At 46.6% G+C, this 21,718-nt stretch overlaps 1 protein-coding gene across 1 annotated transcript in view; it reads left to right on the plus strand.

Annotated features, from left to right (window-relative positions):
• The window catches only part of LOC119386535 (vacuolar protein sorting-associated protein 41 homolog), a 203,378-nt gene that overhangs the window by 114,839 nt on the left and 66,821 nt on the right, over nucleotides 1-21,718 (plus strand). Inside the window, exons 14-18 of the mRNA XM_037653803.2 lie at nucleotides 2,881-3,111; nucleotides 7,239-7,414; nucleotides 14,524-14,716; nucleotides 15,609-15,801; nucleotides 19,760-19,900. Coding sequence (XP_037509731.1) covers nucleotides 2,881-3,111; nucleotides 7,239-7,414; nucleotides 14,524-14,716; nucleotides 15,609-15,801; nucleotides 19,760-19,900 — 934 coding nt within the window. The remainder of the gene's footprint in view (nucleotides 1-2,880; nucleotides 3,112-7,238; nucleotides 7,415-14,523; nucleotides 14,717-15,608; nucleotides 15,802-19,759; nucleotides 19,901-21,718) is intronic.

Here is a 21,718-nt window from a genome sequence, read left to right on the forward strand (position 1 = left end):
TCTGACGTGTTGTCCCCAAGCCATAACCTGGCAAGCGCCTCCTTTTGTGGGGCAGCACTGTCAGGCAGGCAGGCACCCTTTTTTGGCAAGCCGGCTATGCCGGGGGCATTTCTGTCCACTCCTGCATCGCCCAGTCGCCTCCCAGCACCTGGCTCTACCGTGCCACCAGCCTGTTCCTGAACCTCTGGCCTGCTGTTCCCTGGTCCTTCCTGTGGTGGTCTCGTTCCTGCCTTCTGCCGTGCAGCCACCTCCACCCTGCCTTACCCACCGGGCAGCTTCGACAGCCGCCCTCAGTGGCTGGTCCGCCCACTGAAGCTTTGGCCCAGGCCCGAGCGTGGTCGCTCCGGCTTCCGTTCCTGGCTGCCTGCTGTTCCGGCTGGTCGTTCCTGTGTGGCCCCCGTCCCAGCGACTTTCGGCGGTTGGCTGCCGCATGCAACTGGCAGCCACGCCTCGTACGTTCCCGGCTGCCAACCTCTCCAGACCAGTGAACTTCAAGCGGGCTCGCTGCCCGTCCTTGTGCAGTCTACCCTGTTCCTCCTGGGCTGCGGACCTTCTCCCGGCAGTGGGCTCTCCCTCGTGGTGGAACTTTTGGTGGAACTTTCGTGTGACCATGACCGACTTTGGACTTGTACCTTCAGGAAGACGACAACCCCCTGTTGGACATTGCCCCATTGGCCAGCCCCTTGCGGCTGAGCTAACCTTGCCACTTGGCCTCGGACAGCCTCTTTCACAGGCTGGCCTCGATCTTTAGGAGGGGGGAATGTGGGAATCGAGTGCGCCCTCCCCTTTGGCACCTCGTTCCCCAGCTAGCGCGTGTGCTGGCCCCGCACGGCTCGAGCGCCGGGAACCGCCATTAATCGGCGACATGGCTACCGTGGCTACGCCGCCAGGCCTTTTTGCTTGGTGCGAGCCATGCGTTGGTCTTCCCCGCACGAGCCACGCGTCCGAACATGCCTGTAGATGCTTGCGCCACCACGTGACCATGCTAGCTTACGTCACTGCCAACGCCTGTCCTCATTGGCCGCTTGTCCTCAGCCGCTTGTCCTCATTCCCCCTTGAGCTCGTTTCTGTCTGGCGTGGGCTTGCCCACGTCAGATGCTCTTAGGCTGGCACGAGAGGTTGACGCGCTGCTGTAGCAAGCGGCTTTTCGTTCGTGTGCTCGACTGCTGCCCTTTGTGTGAGAGTCGTAGTGCCGCTGGCAAGCATACTCGATCGGTCTTGCGGAGTCCCCCTTACGTCCGGCTAGCGGAGAGAAATTCACTGCTCTCTTTCCGAGTGTAAATGCGCAAACACACGCAATATTAAGCTCAGTCGTTGTTTCGCACTCTCTAGTCGGAGCTGGTCCCACAGCAAATTGTGCAAGGGAGTCTGTCTCTCTACTACCCAATACTTCGACAGGTGGTGCCACACATCTTGCGAAACTCCAGAGTCTGACGTCTATGGTTGCGATTTCGCAGCATATCTAGCGTTGTTTTGCAGTTGTTTTCAGAATTTTTGAGGAAGTATAAAAAGTGTTTATTACAGTAGAACCCCGCTGATACGTTTTTGAAGGGACCGTAGGAAATAAACGTAAGAGACTGGAAACGTAAGAGCCGAAAAACAGGAAAAACGGCAAAATATTTAGTGGTACAGAATTTTATTTCAATTCTTACGAGCAGCACGAAAATTGGCGCGCTCAGCCGCGATCTAGTCGATGGATAGAAACGCGGAGCTTAGGACGGCCTTATCCACAGAAATGTAATCAACGTATGCGATTTTTTTAACACCAACAGCTGTAGGCATGAAAGAACTAAGCTCACGCAATCACGACCGGCGCGGCGAGTCCGACCGCGAACCGCACGCGCGACCATGCGAGCTCCAACCAGCTCGAACTCCTCCTGTTCTCCGACAAATAACGATGATGATGAGTCTACGCCAACGCGATGGCAGAAGTGAATGCCAATCTCGAAGGCCTTGCTTTCGCAAGCAATTACGTCATACACGCCATGTTTGTGCAATGCAAATCTCAGAGGCTATGCTTTTGTCAATAGTAAATGCAAATCTCGAAGGCCTTGCTTTCGCGAGCAGTTACGTCATAGACGCCATCTTTGCAGTTTGAATCTCGAAGGCCATGCTTTTGTTTGCATCAATTGAAAGATTCTGTTGCTTGCGCCTCTCATGCGGCTAATATTACGGTCAAACGAGGCCAAGCTGCGTGAAAATGCACCATGGCCGCTCTCTTTGGTAGTCACTCGGTCGGCTCCGGGCGCACTTCGCGACGTATCATACGGGAACGGTCCGACAGTTACGACGTAACAGCGGGGTTCCCAATACATTGTATCCTATGGGAGCTATGCCGGGACCGGCGGAAAACGACGTAACAGCCGGGAAAACGCAGCAGTGAGGAACGTAACAGCGGGGTTCTACTGTATATAGTTTTTCGCGCACAGTAGTGTGGACCAGCTGGGACCACATCATATTACATGCAACATCTTGTGTCAAGCCATTAAAAATGCCCAGCCGTTGTTGTCGCTGTCACGGGATGACGTGTCACTTCTGATCACAAATATAGCAGTTGTATGTCTCTGTAATCTGAAATCACTGTTTTCTGTATTGAAATAAAACTATTACAACTTTGTTTTTTACGTTGCCACTTGTGCAGCAATATCGGTGCGTTCCACAGTACCAGGAGAAGCGATGAAAACGACAAGCTTAACTTGTGTTTCAGGGCCCCTTTAAAAGCTGATTGATTGGCCCTGGTTCTGTTGGTCCTGTGTCTTTTTTTGCTTGTGCACCGATCCACCATGAATTCTGAATTTTTTTCTTTTGACATTTCACTCTGTGCTTCCTGTGGTATAACGAGTGAGAAAAGTGTGTGCGTTTGTGTGTGTGTGGTTGCAGGGTGTGGGCATGCAGTACCTGGAGCAGTTGATTGAGAGGAAAGACTTTGAACGTGCGGCCGAGATGTGTCCGACTGTGTTTGGGGCGGATGCACGCTTCTGGGAGGAGCTGGTGTACCGCTTTGCGTGCCTTCGGCAACTGCGCTGCCTCGCCCCCGTGCTGCCCCAGGGGGGCCTTGATCCCACGGCCTATGAGATGGTGCTCAACGAGTTCCTCCAGCTGGACCCTGAGGTCAGTGATGCCACCAGCTGTGGGCATTTAACCTTTCTTTTCTGCACATGCACCGAGTGTAGAGTCTGTGCCTGTTTTCAATGCTTTTACATTAGCAAAAAAAAAAAAAAAGATTATTTTGCATCAGTGTGTTGTCAACATTGCTTCACAATAGCGAATATCTATAGTTTCATTTAGTTGTCTCTTAGATGCCCTAGTTGTGATTTGCACTTTTTGTCTGTTTTTCCTGGATGTGCGGTAAATGGTAGAGCTCTTCGCATGTCTTCAGTGCCTTCATATTTTGCATGCTTCTGGAAAATAAGACTGGTTGCAAGTATGGCCCTCTTTCTGTTTTTTCTTTCTTCTTCTGGCTCTTAACCCTTTGAGGGTTTTCGTTGTACATGTACGGCATAGCCTGTATGTTTAAAATGCACGCCTTTTTCAGTCATTTCTCTTGCTTGGCATGTGCTGCCACGCTTCAGGAATACGTGGAATTTTTTTCATGCAACGATGTCTCTCCGTTGTAGTCTTTTTTTTTGTTTCCCAAAGCGGCACGCCGGCTATTGCCTGCCCACCTGAGCGCGTTTGCGGTGCAGCAGGCTTAAAACGCGTGCCTTTTTCAATCATTTCTCTTGCTTGGCATGTGCTGCCATGCTTCAGGAATGCTTGGAATTTTTTTCATGCGCCAATGTCTCTCCGTTGTTTTTTTGCTTCGCAAAGCGGCATGCCCGCGTTGTGTCTGGTTCTAAACGCGCTCCCTTTTCAATCATTTCTCTTGCTTGGAATGTGCTGCCATGCTTTGGGAATATATGGAATTTTTTAGGGGCGAAGCTCCTTAAGGCGGCACCCGTTCGTCCCTCGTAGTCGTAGTCGTAGTGCGTAACCAGTCTTACGCTTTGACCTCCAAGGTGGTGCCGGTGGGAGATTTTTCCTGTGCATTGTTGAACAATAAAAAATTCGCAGCGTGCGCGTTAACTAAAAGCCGAATTCTTCTGTCTCTCATTCCCCATTAGCAGCCATTGGCATGTTCCAGTAGGAAACGTTAGTAGAAGTAGAAGTGTAAGTGTTAGCTAAAAGCCGACTTCTTCTGTCTCTCATTCCCATTAGCAGCCATTGTTTACCTCCAAGGTAGTGCCTGGTGAGATTTCTTCTGTGCGTGATTAAACAATAAAAATTTTGTTCAAAACGCCGTTGATTGATGAAATAAACCAATGAAAGACGCCAGATGTTTTGTAAAAGCAAAACGAAAGAACGCCAGATGTTTCTAAAGCAAAACGAAAAGACGCCAGCTGCTTAACGAAAGACGCCAGGTGTTTTCTAAAGCAATGGTTTTCTAAACAATGAAAATTCACAGCGTACATGTAAAATTAAAGTGAGCTGCAAGTCGTCATAACTCATCGAACCTTTAGTATAAACGCGCCCGATCTCACGTCGGTGATGATGTACTAGGCAGAATTCACGGAAGATTCACGGTTTACCGATGAGCCTCCGCAGCTTCGCCCACTCATCATCATTCACTCCGTGGATATGCTGTGATTTTTTTTCATGCACCTATGTCTCTCCGTTGTTTTTTTTTCTTTTCTTCTTTTTTGCTTTCCCAAGCAGCGCAGCTGCCTTCATGTGCGCATGAGAACGCGCGCACACGGTGCGGCTGGTTTCGGTTTCGTCCTTCGGGTGGTTATCACTCCTTGCGCCTGCAAAGTTGATGGCAGTCTGGTTTCTAATCTCTCAAAGGGTGACCGCTTGGGACTCTCGTTTATTGCTCCCCGGGGCGCGATTACATCTGTTTCCGTGCGGCTCTATATTACACAAACACCACCACCGTGGTTGCGTTTCCTGTTTTGGGAAGCACGAACATGTTTTGCCAGAAAGGTACTCTGGTGCGCTTATTTTTATATGTCTGTGAGCTGTATTTAATAGAGTGCTTAACTTTTTCTAAAAAAATCGTATAAGTGTTTATTTAGGATTTTGCTTGATATTACTGCGAATAAACCTTGTGTATGTAACAACAAAAATGATTCATTTTGTCACTTTATGGTCAGCAAAGGAATTTTAGATAATTTTTTTCTGAAATAAAATCGTCTGAAAAATTTATTTCAGCAATAAAAAAATTGCACATTTTTGGACTGCATTTCATAAAAAAATTCGACCCTCAATGGGTTAGTTTGGCACCACGTCTTTCAAGCAGCTGTGCACGCTGCCTGAAGCATGCAGTGTATGGTCGGTGGGAGTTTTACGCGACTCACGCAGCGGCGCGGGGGGGAATTGCAAGTCTATGTAAAACAGGCCAACGCGGGCAGTGTTAGTACTGTGGTTTCGCGTGCCGAGGGGCATTATCACCCACCCCACACCCCTCCCCCCGCTTTCGATTGTCTTCATGCTCAAAGAAAATATTAGGGGTTCCGCAACACTCGGGAAAAGCCGTTGGGGTTCCCCAAGGTTGGAAAGCTTGAGAACCCCTGCTCTAGCGATTTTACACAAAGGGCGGCAGCGGACTGATGCGAAGCACGTCTGTGTCGTTCCTTAATAAAAGCGTGCTGTACGTTTACAACGACGCTACGCTTGCAGTACCATAGGCGTACGTTTGACGAGATAGTCAGTGCGGTGAGGTTTCTTGGTGCCCGCACCGCACTCTTGAAGGTGGTGCCGCATGAGGTGGGAGTGTACGGGGGTGCAGTGCGCTTTTGTTGCCGTCTGTTAAAAGCGTGCAGTACGCTTGACGCTACGCTAACCACTTGGCCAAGCAGATAGCTGAAGACGCTTATAGTGATGTTTTCCTAACAAAGAGTAACACTGACTTACAGGAAGCTCTGGGGAAGTTTCAAAAGCTAAATAAGCAGACGTACCAAAAGGCAAAGCAGTAATCTGCTAAATCATATCAATAATCTTAAGCAAACGCCTACTGCTATGCAATTCTTGTGCATTCACAATTTTTAGTGTTTTTAGGAAGTTTGATGCTTTTTAGTTTTCTTCTCAAATGTTTATGAAATGAACCTAGTTTCCAGAACCTTTTTCAATTATCTCATATGTTCTTTTTTACTCGAGCTAAATAGGTCGCATGGCATGTAAAACGGTAGTGTAGTTCATACCTGGCAATAGTCTTAAAAAAACTTTCTCCAAAAGCTGTTTCAGTGTTGTGTGTATTCTAAGCCGATTAAAATACGTACTTGTCTCTCCAAGTTGCTACAAATTGGCTTTTTCAAGCTCCTAAGATGACATATAAAATGCCGCTACCTGCTCCAAATCAAGGTTCTTCTGCTCCAAAATCGAAATTTTGCTGCTTCAGAAACTGCTCCAATTCAATTTCAGCCGTCTCACCCCTGATCTCAGTGTCTGTATTTTAGGCTTCCAACCCATGTATTTCGATATCTGTATTTCGGAATTCCGAGTATCCCTGCCCAGCCCTGTTCTCACATATAACCCACACAAAATTTTTTTTAATTGAAGTCAAAGTCAAGATTAAAAACACAAATTTCAGTCTGCAAAAGTGTCTTCAAGGCAGTACTTCAAATTTATGCGGGCAAGTTAGCTTCACAGCAATACGTGGGGATCATTTTTAGAAAGTTTTCCACGAATCGTTGCTGAGGTTGTGAATTATACTTGAGAAAATACATTGTCTACACAGAAAAGAGAGTATAGAAAAAAATATGTGAAGGAGGGGGTTCAAAAGGAGGGGCTCAATAAACATGCCCACTTTGTGTTTACCCTGCGCACTACATGCAGGGTAAAACTTATGAATCGTATTTCCTTTTGAAGAATACAATAAATGCCACTTTTTCTTCACTGTAGCAGTAGCACTAGGCACATTGTTAAAAAAAAAAAAAGGGCAAACTGACTGCAACTCTGTGCAGCAGTCACTCTGACAGCAGGAACAGAACAAGCTATTCTACCTCGTGACGGCACCAAAACCTCAAACGGCTCAAAGATACAGGTGTTGTCTCAATAAACCTGTTAGAAGCAAGCACACTTCTGGCATTTTGCTTGCTCATATCTTTTTCTAGGTAGTTTGTAGCCTTGTATATTGCAAAGAATAAGTGGTCGGTGATGTCAGGCAATAACTCCAATGACTGAATCAAGCAGATGATCCTATCAAAATGTTTAGCTTTTATTCAGTGCTGACATGAAGTGGGTGTTTTCTTTCTGTACAGGGCTTTCTCAAGCTCATCACCGAGTGGGACCCGGCACTGTACAGCGTGCCAACTGTGGTGAACGCTGTGAGGGACCGGCTCAGCTATGAGCCGTCCAGCGTGCCTCTGCTCAAAGGCCTGGCCCACCTCTACTCGGTTGAGGGCAAGTTTGACCTTGCCATTGCCATCTACCTCGAGTGAGTGCTGCTTGGAATCTCAAGACTTTGTTGTACTGTCAAATCCCATTATAGCGAAGCTCAGATCAACGGATATTTTGAAAATCTTCTTCCAAATGTCCATTGGTTTAATGCAAAAATAGTTCTCTACTACAAATTGCTGAACACCGAATATTTCAGAATAGCGTATTTAACTTTATTGCCCGTGTGTCTCAACAACATTTCTAAATAACGAATTGCAAACTTAAAAAATTACTTGCAGTGGTGTAAACAATGCCCAGCTTCATACATGCCACTATCATCATCATCAGAATACCTGTTTATTTCTTTATGCACTTGCACCACTCCAATGGCACAATAGCCCTATCACCATCACCATTGTCTGTACTTGTTTTCCTCGTCAGGCTTGGCCTCGTCCTCGCCACCTTTGTTTCGTTGATCAGCTACATCTCCATGCTTGTCGCACGGATGTTTTGCTCGCTTTACCTTGGTGTTTGTACGTTTGCATTGAGATCCGAAACCAGCGCAAAATAAAAGTAGCGGCAATTACTAGAAGTCCCTCGTTCAACAAGACAGTGTGAAGAATGCCACGCGAGTGACCTATAAGATGAAGTTGCAGAAAGACTTGCCATGGATGCTTCAGTAACGTTTGAACACTACATGCAGTGCGTCAATGAAATATGCCTGTCAGCTGAACTGACAAGCATTGAGGACGACGAGAGCAAAGATGTCGATTAAACAGTGCACGCGAACCCATGTGAAAAATCGGTATCTAACGCTGATGTTTTGAAGTGCATAAAACTGCGCGCTTTGAAGAGTTCTCGCAGCAGTTGAGCACAGGCAAAGATCGTGATCTTCAAGTAAGCAGGCACTCGGTCCTGGGTACTTTAAGTTTCGTTTTTGTCATGCTTATTAGAGTTCACGGATGTTTACCCAGCAGACGTAGGAGACTCCTTTCGTTGCACTTACACTTTCTAGCGTGAATTTTCTGTTTTTTCACTACAACAATTTTTCAAAATAGCGAACAATTTTTAGCGGTTCCTTGAGATTCGTTGTATCAAGATTTCACTGTGTCTTCACCATAGGTCGGCAAAAGGTTGTACCAAATGTCAGCTAACGTTGCCATTTGAAAGACCTTTGCCATATCTCCTATATGGGTCACTTTTGAAGGATATTCGGCGGCAGAATTCAAACAACACATGGATACAACATACGGATACAGTCAGCTGCCGATTTTTCGGACGCCCGGTTTTCCAGACATACTCCAAAATTCGGACGCTTTCGCGGCACCGTCACCAGCCCCATAGACGCCAATGTATTAGAACGTCCGAAATTTCGGACACTGAAACTCTTCCGCGTCCGATTTTTCGGACTTTCTTTCCAAATTGCAGGTCCGAAAGGCATTATTTCAGCTTTGCCGCAATGCCGAAGCGTTATGGGGTAAAGCAGACCAGAAATTCAAAGGGGCCGCTATCACGGCGCCGTGCGGCGATGTCTTTACGGATAAGCAGCGGAAATGCGCGGAGGCGTGATGGCGGCAGCTGGCAAACGCGCCAGTATGTCTTAATCGCCGACTACCCTTACGATAAGCGTCTTCAATTAACTGCTCGGCAGTGCATGTGGCCAAGCGCAGTTGCAGGCATACTGCACGCATTTAATAGGCGAGAACCCCCACGCGCCGCGCTGCCATTCTTGCTGCCTCTTTGTGCAAGGCCGCTAAGTGCGCCGCACAGACACGTTGCCTTCACGAACGAAGCCAGCTCGCCACTGCCGCACCCATGTGCAGTCAGGAACAAACTGCGCATCACGAACCCTTTCTTGATAAATGCGTGCGTACGATACAGCAACAGTACAGTGACGGCGTCAGCTTAGTTGGCGATGTGCTGCACACAACTAGAAACTATCGGCTTCACATGGCAGCAAATGCTGCGTATCAGTGAAGATTCGGCGATGTGTGTACGCATCGGGGAAAGCCGGACGAGTCGTCCGCTCTTTCGCCACAGTCTTTGTTTTCCACGTCATCGTTTCCAAACGCTCCATGCGAGAGAGCCGTAATCTATCCCGCGCTTTGCTGGTATCAGCGGCGCTCATCACGAGATGCATTCTTGCAAGTGGCGGTTGGCACGTAGTTAAGCGGGGTTCCTAGGCCGGCACCAAAATGCCTGATAATTGTACTGGGAGGCATTAAAGCTATTTCGGACGTGGCTGTGGCGATTTGACCACTTGAGCGGAATAAAAGCACATGAATTCTTTTTTTCGGACTGCCAGATTTTTCTGACGATTTCGCGGTCCCTAGGGAGTCCGAAAAATCGGACGTTGACTGTACAAACAACATACGAATATGTGATGCAACAGCGCATGGTGTGCTTAAAGCCGGAGTCTCTTGATAATTAAATGTTTTGCACAATAACATGTAAAGAAATAAACTATAAAATATGCCACAAAAGAGGTATAGACTGTATATACTAGCAGTGGTGTGATATTTGAAAATACAGTGGAACCCCGATTATACGACTTTGAGGGGACCACACAAAACCGTCGTATAATCCGGGCGTCGTATAATCGAAAAACTAAAAATATTGGCAGTAGCAGTCAGCTCTGCCCAAAAAAGGGGAACAGACCGCCTCAATAGCCCATGACAAGACCCTGAGGTTCTCCATGGATGGTAGATTAAATTATTTTTGAAAATGGCAGCTAATGGCAGCATTACTTAGTCATCTTTCTCCCGACAAATCGAGCCTGAAAAGTGTCTGCATGTTTCCACGGACTGAAAACGTGAAAATATCCGGATCTCAAAGATGAGCTTTACGGCCAGTTGGAGCTTCTCCGTGTACTAGAGAGAGCTTGTCTAGGTAACGACCCTGGATACGCATGCGATCGAGGCGTATCCTGAAGCGATCTTAAGCCAGGGAAACTGGATCACAGAAGTGCATGAACTGCCTGGAGAATAAATTTTACATTCTAAGAAGGCATACTGTCTTACACTCTACTTTTCTACCGACAACCTAGGGGAACCTAAGTTCTTATTTTGCACTCGGGAATATTTTTGTTGGCGTCCGATTCAAATAAAGAAGGTGGTGTTTTCTCTCGGACGGAATCGAAAAGTCGTCGTAAGATGCGGGATTGGCGTAAAATTGCGTTGTATAACCAAGGTTTTAAATACATTATTTCTATGGGGGTTTTGCCGGGACCAAACCGATTCGTCGTAAAATGCGGGTTGTCGCAAAACCAGGGGACGGATAATTGAGGTTCCACTGTAATGCTATGACAAATAGCTTTTCCTTCCTTTTGGCTGCTTATACATATTTCTAAATGTGCACATGATGCACGCAGTTCATTATAATTTTTATCTATAGGTTTGTGTATTTATAACAAAATAATAAGTTTGGCTTTCGTCCTTTATTTCTCTTCCTGTGGTGAGGTGCTATGTATCCAGAAGGGTGCACGATCGGCTTTGTCATTAGAGCATGCTTTAAATTTCCACAGAGAGTGCAATAAAAACAAAGTGAAGAGGGCGTTCTGGTGTCTGTGTCTTCTGTCTTTATTGTGCTCCCTGTCAAAACTGAACTCATGCTGCAAATCACTTTCTTTGCTGCAATATTATCTGCTACAAAATGCCCTTGATGATCCCCATTGTATTTGCAGAAAAAATATGTACAGTATACCACTGCTGAACAAACATTCATTGTATCCACTATGTCCGCTCAATTTTTCCACCATGAGCCCCTTTTCACAAGAAATTACCGTAGGTGAAAGTATAATTGTTAGTGAAGTATGTGCCAACAAAGCGTATATATTTGCCACTTAAAGCACCTTGCTCTCGATTCCATGTTCGGGCAACACCACCTAGATTAGTGGTTCGGGCCCCGTTCAGGCCCGATCTGCAGTCTGGCCAGGCCGGGTAGGCGAAATTTTTTCTCGGGTTCGGGCTGGGCCTGGGTCTCGCTTAGAGTCACTGGGCCGGGTTCGGGCGGGTAAACTTGAACGAGTTACGGGCCCCGGCCAGGCCCGGGCCGAGAATCACAGCCCGTGCAGTGCTCTAGTCTATGTGTCACAAAAGGCTTAACAAAATCACGAAGAAACCAGACCAAGAGACCATCATCATTCCAACTTCTTCTTTTACGGTGCTCGCCTGCGCATGTTTATTTTTTCTTCTTTCTCTGCATACTCTCGCCCCCCAGTAGTGTTCTACAGCTCGAGCTTGTACCATTTATGTGCGGGTCTTCTTGAAAACTTGCCATCTTGTGCTTTCACTTGTTAAGCTCGGATGATCCCCTGCGAACCAGTGTAAACATCTACGATACGTCCTAAGGGCCAAGAGCTTCTAGAAATGTCAGTCTCCTCGAAGATCACCACATCATCTACTTTGGAGACTGCTGCTAGGATGTGCTTGGTAAAGGTGAAGCACCCGCAGTTCTAGTAGGTACTCCTTCTTCCAAACATGGGTGATCAAGAAGCTTTTGACGGTATCTTACCTTGCTGACATCACGTCGAGCAGCCCGAATACTTTGAGGTTCGTAGTCATCGTTGGATCTCTCCAGAGGAGTCAGGAATGCAAGTCCAACCAGAACATGCACAGCACATATTGCAGAAAGATCTTCAGTGGAAATGGGTCAAATTTCAAGCTGAACGCCATTTGCTCTTCGCCTTGCAGACACGTGCCCCAAGATGGATGGGATGATGTACGACAAGGAATGGCCCTACGTAGTCATGAGTGCCTTGATGTGGCTCCTCTAAGTAGACATTGGTGCTCTGACGTTGCCTACAGTAGCGCATGACACTGTGAGCATTATTCGAGGCGACGTGCAATTTGTGTAATCTGTTGCTTGAATCGATGAATGAAAGTTGAGAGAAATAATAGAACGCACAAGCAGAATGTGTGCGTGTTTTTTTTTTTAACTTCGAATTGCAGCGAGATGCAAGACTAATCTGCCTCCGTTTCGCATGCATTTCCGCGTTTGCCATTCCTGCACTCATGCAGGTGCCATCCCTGAGAACGCATGGCACATTTTTGGTGCATCGTCTGCGACAGCAGTTCCAGCGATGCAACGCGGTGTGTCACGGCAAGGATCCATGATCTGTGCCAGCCTCTTCAAACCTGCGTACACTGAGGGTATGGTGGCTAGAGGAGGTCCATCTTGCAGGAATAGGCAGTAGACTGCAGAGAAGGCCGACACAACACGACAACATTGCTCAGGGGCTCGGGCTGGCTTGGGCACATCATGTGAACATGACCTTGCGTGTGCATGACGTGTTCATGCGTATGCGTCAGGTGATTCTCCGGCTCCAATGCTGAAGAGGGCGGGGAAGGTATTTGGCTTGCGAAGGCTTACAGGGGGAGTGGCAAGGGTTTGAAGCTCGCCTCCTCGCATCATGGTTTCACGCTGCTTCAAAATATTCAGCAAAGCTTCAACTTGGGCTATTTGGTATGGCATTCTGATGTTGTTGCGCTGATGAAAGTGCATGAAGGAATAATGAAGAAGGGACACCACTTGTCCTGTCACTTCTTTCATTAGTCCTTCATGCATTTTCATCAGCGCAACAACAGAGTTCAAAATATTGGTTTTCTCAGCTCGTAATATATCAGCTTGAAAAATTGTTGTGGAATAATGCTCTTTATGGCCATGCAACAACTTCCCATGTCTAACTAAAATTTGCAATGTTGCCTGGTGAGGGGCTCTTTAAAAGAAAGTTTCCAGAGGTAGATCGTAGGAGGCTGTTTCTAACAGGCATGCACGATGGCCGGAAAATGGAACTGAAGTTAAAGAAAAGCTGTACCTTTGCGCGTTATCACAGAAATGTGGTACCATTTTTATTTCATGCTTTAACCGGAATGACATTGCTGGAAATGTGCTAGAGCCTGTCTACGAGTTACGATTAGAATCTAACTTTGCCATGCAGCGTAGGCTTATAGTGTTGGCTGCTCGGTGCTGTTTTCTTTGACCCGGTACTGACGCTTATGCCCTTTTTTAAAATTTTATGTGAAAGCATAATTTCAATTTTTGTATTATCAAAAATAAACCATATTTATAAAAACAAAATTACCGCCATTGCACAATGTCTGTCCTTCCTCGTGGTTTTTCTGGATTTACGCCACTGGTCTCTCCCACCATCCACCTTAAGAGGCACTAGGTGCCATAAGCTTCCACTCTATTCTATAGGTCAGGAGCAGAGATGTGGATGGCGAGCTCTTCATGGTATTCCAGAAGCTTTCGTGATGCTCTCTTAAAAACAAGAGCGTTAATGATTTCTTTAACTTCTTGTCGAGCCTGTATAGTCCAGTAACGCATTCGTATCTGCATCATAGTGCTTGCCACTCCACCATGGAAAGCTCTGAAGTGAGCCTCAGTCACTGTCAAAGCTGCGAAAAGATGACTTTGGGCTCGTATGAGCAGATGCTCTTCGTCATACATAGTGTCGATTCTTTCAAGTTGCCTACAAAGTCGAAGCTGTTCAATTTGATCCAGTAAAGGGTGAAGATCAAGCAGCATGGAGTGTTTCGACAGAGTGTTCGTCTTTTGCGAATAGTACTTCACACTGAGCACGACAAATCCAGAATGTTTCAGTGTGTCCTAGCTCCAGAAGACTGTATCGTCTCGCTTCCACAACCCTTCTTTTATCGATTCTCTCGTTGTTAGTTTTTGTGGACGTGGGAATGCTGTATCCCGGTTTCTTCCAAGTAGCTGTCTTGGATCATCTTTACGAGGCAGTGCCGCTGTAGATTTCCCGTTTTCTTTACAAATCGTTCCTTGTAAGTGTGCAATGCACTTATGTTGCCGGAATGACTAGGGAATACGTGAGGTTGTTTCATCATCACTGTTCGTTTCCACTTGCAGAACACAGACCACAAGGCGTGTCTGCACAGAATAGGCGTGTCTGCACAGGGGTCTTTTGGCACCAAAACGTAAAGAAACCTAGCAATCTGCAGAGAAATAAGAGCGAGAGCCCTTCATTGTTGCAACTTCTTCTCTTACAGTGCTCGCCTACACACATTTACCCTTTCTTCTTTTTCTGCAAATGGCTTATTAAGGCAAACTTTTAAAAAAATTTTTTGCTGTGTCCTCCTTTTTCTAATTTTTTGCTTGTTATGGTGTGAGCTGAGTTTTGCGTGTGCACTGTCTTTGGTGCAGGATCGGCGCAGCGGATGCAGTGTTCTCTTTAGTCCAGAAGCATGGCCTGTATGGTGTGGTTCAGGAGAAGCTGGCACTCCTGATCCGACTGGACGAGGAGAAGGCCAACGAGCTGCTGGTGAAATCCACCGACCAGCTGCCGCCGGACACCGTAGCCGAGCGTCTGAGTCCACAGCCACAAGCTTTGTTTCGTGTGAGCATCTGAGGTTATTCTGGCTTCTGTTGCTAGCATGAAAAAGGAAATTTTCAGTGTTTTGTGCCAAAGAATGTTTGACCACTACAAGTGAGTTTCCCACTGACTTCTTGAAACAAAAAATATTTAAAAAATGCTAGTGTAATGAGCCCAGTAATCACCATTTAAGCCAGCATGGCAAAACAGGCCAAACTGAAAACCCCGTAAATTTTTTGCGTACCATATGGGCCCCACATTTTTTACATTTCTCACTTGGGAGACAGTTCTGGGCCAACACTGATGCCACCTGTTCATATGCATCGAGCTCGCATTATTTGACACAACAAGTTAAGTTGGATTACTTGGCGGGTTGAAATACCATGTATTGCCGATTAGGAGTCCCTGAGACTCATTAGACGGTCGCTATCATCATCACCACGTGTGGTGATGATGATAGTGACCGTCCGCATTGTGACCGACGCAAAAGGTAGGTTCCACCTTAGAACTCTCCCGGCAGAAGTAAGGTGGCTCTTTGGTGGGGTCAACCCATCTGTTGGTTGCGCAGTGTGTCCCGTCTCTTCTTCGTCCTCCTCTTTCAAGCGCATCCACTTCATCTACATGCAGAAGCAACTGGCCCAGTTAAGTGCACTGACAAACTTCATTTATAATACATCAGGCTGTTTCATCGATGTTTCGTCTAGTCCTAGTGTCACCGTATCGCTCTTAGCAGTGGCAGCCTGCAGGGCTCGTGTATGTTCCTTTTGCATCTGCCACAAAACACTCCCGGCAGAAGTAAGGTGGCTCTTTGGTGGGGTCAACCCGCCTGTTGGTTGCGCAGTGTGTGTCCCGTCTCTTCTTCGTCCTCGTCTTTCGAGCGCATCCACTTCATCGATCATTCTCTGCCCTGTTGCAGTACCTGGATGCACTGTTCAGACGCAGCCCCGCATTGTGCGAGGCCCAGCACATGGAGTTGGCGCGCCTGTATGCCGAGTACGCACCTGACAAGCTGCTACCACTGCTGCGCCAATCACACAGCTACCCTCTGGAAGAGGCACTTCGGCTGTGCCAGGAAAGACAACTCACTCCAGCCACCATCTTTCTACTCAGTGGGTGCCCTCTTCTTCAACCCCTCTTCTTTTGTAGTGTGCATTGGACAATGGCTTATGATTGCTGTAAGAAACAGTTGCAAAACGCAGCATTATTTTTAGGGTTGCGCGAATACCGAATAGTAGCTTTCGAATCGAATACCGAATCGAATCAAGAAAAAAATGCCGAATATCGAATCAAATATCGAATATCAAAAATTTTTATTTTCACAGGCCCTGACTTTTATGAGTTTTCATAGACTATAATTTTATTTGTCGGATGCGGTGGCGAGCATCGGTTTTGATTTGTTTGCTTTACTTGCAAAATGCGGGAAGGGAGAGGCATAGTTGGGTAAATTTCTGTACTATTATATATGTTCGATTTTAAGTTGCCGAACTAGCACGTCATTGTAAAAATGGAGTAGAAATATCAGCTTTCCTTGAATATCCTCGATCACACAAATTTTTTTGAAATTTCTTGTACATATTGTCTTACTAACAACTTTTACAAAAATCAAATTATAAAAATCTGTATGGTGTGCAGACAAATATGGACAGCTTTACGGCACTCACCCATGTCTCAGCATCTAAGCGCAGAAAACGGAATGGTTTTATCTTTACTTGTTGTGAAATGGCACAGGGATGACTGACAGCAACTGTTAAAAAAATGAAAGCTCAGAAAATGGAGCTCAAGGAAAATGGAGCTAAAAGCTAAGAAAATGGAACTCAGAAGAAAGCTGGTTTTATTTTTCATTGGAGAAATGCAGCTTTGTGGCTATCTTGAGCTCTATCTGTCCTCTTAATGATGACGCCATTATGGTGGCACTGTGTCAAGGGAAAACTGCAGATTTGCATTTTCTAAAGCCCAATTTTCTCATAGTTTTTGATGACAGCACACTAGTAAAATGCTTTTTTTTTCAACTTCTACTGCTTATTTTGGCCTAATATTTCACCATGACGTCAAACATGGTCTCATTACAGAAAAAAATTAATTGAAAAATTGCACATTTTGACTAAATTTACCATTCCCATTGCCACGTCCTCCTTAAGGCTCATTCACATCGAAGGCGGAACGACAAAGCGGCCAAGCGGGCTTTTCAATGCGGGGAGGCAGCAAGAACCTGTTCAGACCGCACGGCTCTCTAGGCTGCCCGCGTGGTCGAGGAGGTGGGGCATCTCGCACTTTTGCGCACATGTCGACATCACGTGGCACTGCTTCTCCACCCTAGCCACTAGAGCGCCAATGTACTCGAGCCGGCTGCACAGATCTCGTGCGATTTCCAACTCAGCTGCTTCGCATGCTGACGCTTGTCAGTGATGATACCGTAAAAAACGGAATATAGGTCGAAATTTCTTTGACGAAACAGCCCTAAATAGTCGCACCCAGTCTTATATATCGATCATTGGCAGAAAAACTTTGCAAGTCTGGCCACTATGGGCAACTAAAGTCAACCACCTCCATCGCCATCGCAGTCATCGCCGTCGCTTTGTTTACTACAGGCCTTGTGCCGTGGTCAGCCTCATTTTGCGCTTTTGTTGTTGTTTTGTGAATCTATTTGGGCTCCGAGGTGCTTTTTTTCTTGTTCTCGACCGGTGGCCGATGACAGTTCACTGTAACGTTCAAGAAAACAGCGATCGAGTTCGCGAAGGCACGAACATATCTGGTCTGAAGTGTATGAAATGTGTGTTGGGATGCTAGCACACGTGAATGCAAGCGGGAGCCATGAGTCACAAACAATAACTGAAGGTTTATCTTTGCACGGGTGTTCTTGCTGCTCCAATCTCACCGGATATTCTTTCTTTGTTGCTTCCTATGATGCCGGCAGCTATGGTTACAGCGGCACGTATGGCTATGATCAGCGGGCAGATCGAGTGCACCACAGAAGCATTCGCTACTGGCAGACGCTGAAGGATCACATCACGACACACAGCGATCAGAAGAAAACATTTTTCGGTGATAGACCGCAGCGTATCTAGAGTTGGAGACAAAGGCTGCACAGTTTAACCAGGAGCCGCACTCGCGTGGTGATTGCTACCGGGGACCTCAGAGTGCATCAAAATTAATGCTGTCAAGTCAAGACGGACGTGTTACGAAGATAATGCTTGAGCCCATCTTTTGTCTTTTTGCCATGTGGAACTTGCGTGTAAATGCACGTGTAAATAAATGGCATTTTCACTGTGCACCATTTGAAATTGCATTTGTTTCATAGTAAAGGTGCCTTCTAATACTTTGGCCATTTTTTTTTTCGATTTTCAGTAGTTGGAATGGGGGGGGGGGGCTATATCCCGGTCCAACCTATATTCCTGTTTTCACGGTAAGTTCGGACGCGGAAGACGATATACTTGGCGTCCTAACGGTTGCTTCTTTACGGGCCCATCATGAACGGCTGAAAGCACATCAAAAGTCATGCCGCCAATGTTGCTGGTGGGTCTGTCCCGCCTTGCAACGAGATACAATGGGCCACACTGACATATTGTTGCCGCACCTTCGGTCTCACGACATGTAATACCACAGAGAGAGAGTGCCCATCATGAACTAATGAGAATTTATTTAGTGTTTTAGGGATGTACGCAACTGTAAATCATGAGTTCCAGGTGTTGTTCAAGGTGCCCGGCACGTGCGTTTATTCTGCAGCTATTTGAGGATGCCCCGGAGCTGCTTCAACACACTGTTGGAAATTAAAAGTTCAGCACAGAACACAGCTATGGTGGATGCTATTTGCATGATCTCAACCGAATGTTTACTCCAGGGATACACCAGCACCACCACGGCATGGTGTTCTGATTGGCTGCGGCAAAGCGGAGAGCTTTGGTGGGTGGAAAAAAAACTGTCCCCGAGCGATCGGGCTAGCCGCATCATTTTCGACCCACTTCAGTCGCCTGGCAAGGAGGTTTTTTCTGCTCGCCCGCTCCACCTTCGGTGTGAATGAGCCTTTAGTGACATCACGCATCAAGCAGGGCTTGGAATATAAGATACGAGCCACCATACTATGGTGTCACGTGTTGGTGTTCAGGGAGCTTTAGCCATTTTGCACATCAGTACACTACCGCAAAGAGCAAGCAGTCAACCCTGCTACTTCAGCTGCAACTTGCCAGAGCACCTGCAAGCAGACTGCCTGTGAAACGGACGAGCATAGCCGTCTTCTCGGCTGACAGCTTCTGGTGTCTATTCAGCCACTCGTGGAACAAACGGACGCAGTCCACATTATAATGTAATGAACACATGGATGTTTGTTGGCACCTTTTACATAATGGCGTGCCCACCAGCCAAATCGTACAAATACAGTCAAACCTCGATATATCGAACACGGACATATCGAATTATTGCCTATATCGAACGGTTCCTATATCACATGGGAAATCGCATGCATTTTTAATTTTTTATTTCGAACGAAGTTTGACGTATAATGGATATATCGAACTCGGCCACCCCAAACCGCCCGCGCTCCGTTGACAGGCGGCGAGCTTTCCCGCCGCGCTCCGTTGACAGGCGGCGAGCTTTCCCGCAACTCTCGAAAATAGCGGTAGCGCGGTGGGCGTTTACGACTGCTGCACACATCGATGGCGCCGAGTGCGCCACTTGAACGTAGCGGCATACGCACGCCGCAGCCTTGCAGCATGTCCACTCATGAACACTGGAGTGAAGGTCAGCTTAAAGGCAAGCTGGCCATCGCAACAGTGTAATGCTCAGGTTCTATCCTCAGAAACGAAACATGAGCTTGGAGACTTTCTCAGGTCTGGTCATGAACTGCAAAGTCTGTCTACTGCCAGGTTCGCTGGAAGTGAAGGTCCAGGAAACAGCATGTATCATTTGAATGAGGTTTACAGTATTTCAGGGATGATTTCACCCTAAATTATGGTGCACCTCTACATTTTGGTTGAACCTTTCTGGGCAAAAATGTAAAAGTACAGTAGAGCAAATAAATGTCCTCTCTCCTTTACTTCCTGAAGAAAGGACTTTATCAACATGACTGTGCAGAACGCATGGGCAACACCAAGGAGGCTCTTCACCAGATCATGGACAAGCTGGGAGACGTCCACCAAGCCATCGCTTTCTGCAAGGAGCATGACGACTCGGAACTCTGGGCGGATCTTATCGAGTACTCACTCGACAAGCCACGTGAGTACGCTTTCTCTGGGCAAATGAGGGGCACATTTGTTAAGGTGGGAGGAGGTCCTTACACTCAGTGCTCAGTTGTCTAAATTGAGGGTGAGAACTTCAGTGGTTACGTACACCCTTGCAATGTTTTAACAGTATTACGTGAGTGATGAGCGCAGTATATGGTAGCATATAACATTCTCGAAAGGTAACGAGGTAATGTTATGTTCTTTAAAGTACACCTAAATCTAAGTACACAGGTGTTATTACATTTCGCTCCCATCGTAATGCAGCTGGCGAATGAGGGAATCGAATCCACGGCCTCGAGCTAAGCAGCGCAACATATCAGCCACCAAACAATCATGGCGTGTTGCGTGCAAGGCCAACATAAACGCTCAATGTAAACATGCTGCTTAATTCATTTACATTGAGCGGCGAAGGGAAATGTACCACCACCAGAGGAATAAAACACTTGTGGTGCTCACGGTACGGTATTTAAACTGTGGTGTATTGCGCGAACACGCTCCGCTGCTGTCACATTACGAAAGGGTAGCCTGGTTGACTCTGAAAAGCCAGTGCACACTTGAAATGTACAGTGGCTACCTTTTTGTTGTACCTTCGGTTCACATACGCACTTCCCTTATGAGCACAGCCATCGTGTTTCTCCCAGTTAGGAGTTGATAACACTGTGTATGACAAAAATTACATTAAGATGACAAGACTGTGAAAGCATCGCTTGATGTGTTGGACTGCCATAATCCACTCTTGCCACCTCTTCTACTCGCACCACTTGCACGGGAAACGGTGACAGGCAGTGTTTGGCTCTTGGTCATTCTTAAACTTGTGTGACACTTAACAATTCAGCAGGATGATGTGTGTGCTTTCCAGGATGATGAAAGAGCGGCAGCCATAGAAAGAAAAATGCGAGATAAGAGCCTCAAGAACTACGTTTTCCACGCGTGCAATGGGAAAACCAAGCAAGCTCAACCGCTCTGAGTGACCGGTAGTTGAGTCTCTCTCCGCTGGGGCGGCGGACGGCGCTGCCCAAACTTGGACATGAGCTTCCTATAAATAAGTAGCTGCAGAATCCAAAGATAACATTTTCAGAAAACTGTGATAGGATTGCTTGATTTATTTCGGCACTTTATTTTCTTGTAATGTCTCCTCCTAAATTCCCTCCAGCTCTCTTCCTTTCAACTCTCACGATGTGTGCACATACTCACTCTTCACTCCGTTCCTCTACTGTGGTCGCACAGTGGTGACCCAAAAATCATGGCTTCAATGCCGGCTGCGGTGGTCGTATTCTGATGGACGGGAAATCCAAGAGTACTGTGCAATGTCAGCGTGCGTTAAAGAACACCAGATCATCGAAATTGCCGGAGCCCTCCACTGCAGCATGCCTCATTATCATATCATCGTTTTTGCACGTGAAACGCCACAAATTATTATTATCGCTTCGTATCGCTATCTCATGTCATTTTCTCGCAACCACCATCTGCCCTCCAACTCATGATGATGACCTCGTGCCACTTTTGGCAGCTTGCTCATCCCTTTACTGTGTCGTCCATTTGTACTGCTGTTCCTTCCTCACAACTGATCTCTTTCACGATTTTCAGTCTCTGAGACCCACTTTCCTTCTTAAGGACAGACACTACAAGGAAATATTAAGTCGACGTGGATTGTTCATATAGCGTTCAAAAAACCTTGTGCTGCTCGTTTCGTTCCAAGGAGATGTTTAATTTGCAAGAAAATCATGTTATATATAGTTTATTATACTACACCATACTAGTTGTTGCCTCTTTTGGGTAAAATCCAAATATGTTAAGACTTGTTTTCTGT

Source organism: Rhipicephalus sanguineus, chromosome 3 (assembly GCF_013339695.2).
Source record: "Rhipicephalus sanguineus isolate Rsan-2018 chromosome 3, BIME_Rsan_1.4, whole genome shotgun sequence".
Classification (NCBI taxonomy): Eukaryota; Metazoa; Arthropoda; class Arachnida; order Ixodida; family Ixodidae; genus Rhipicephalus; species Rhipicephalus sanguineus.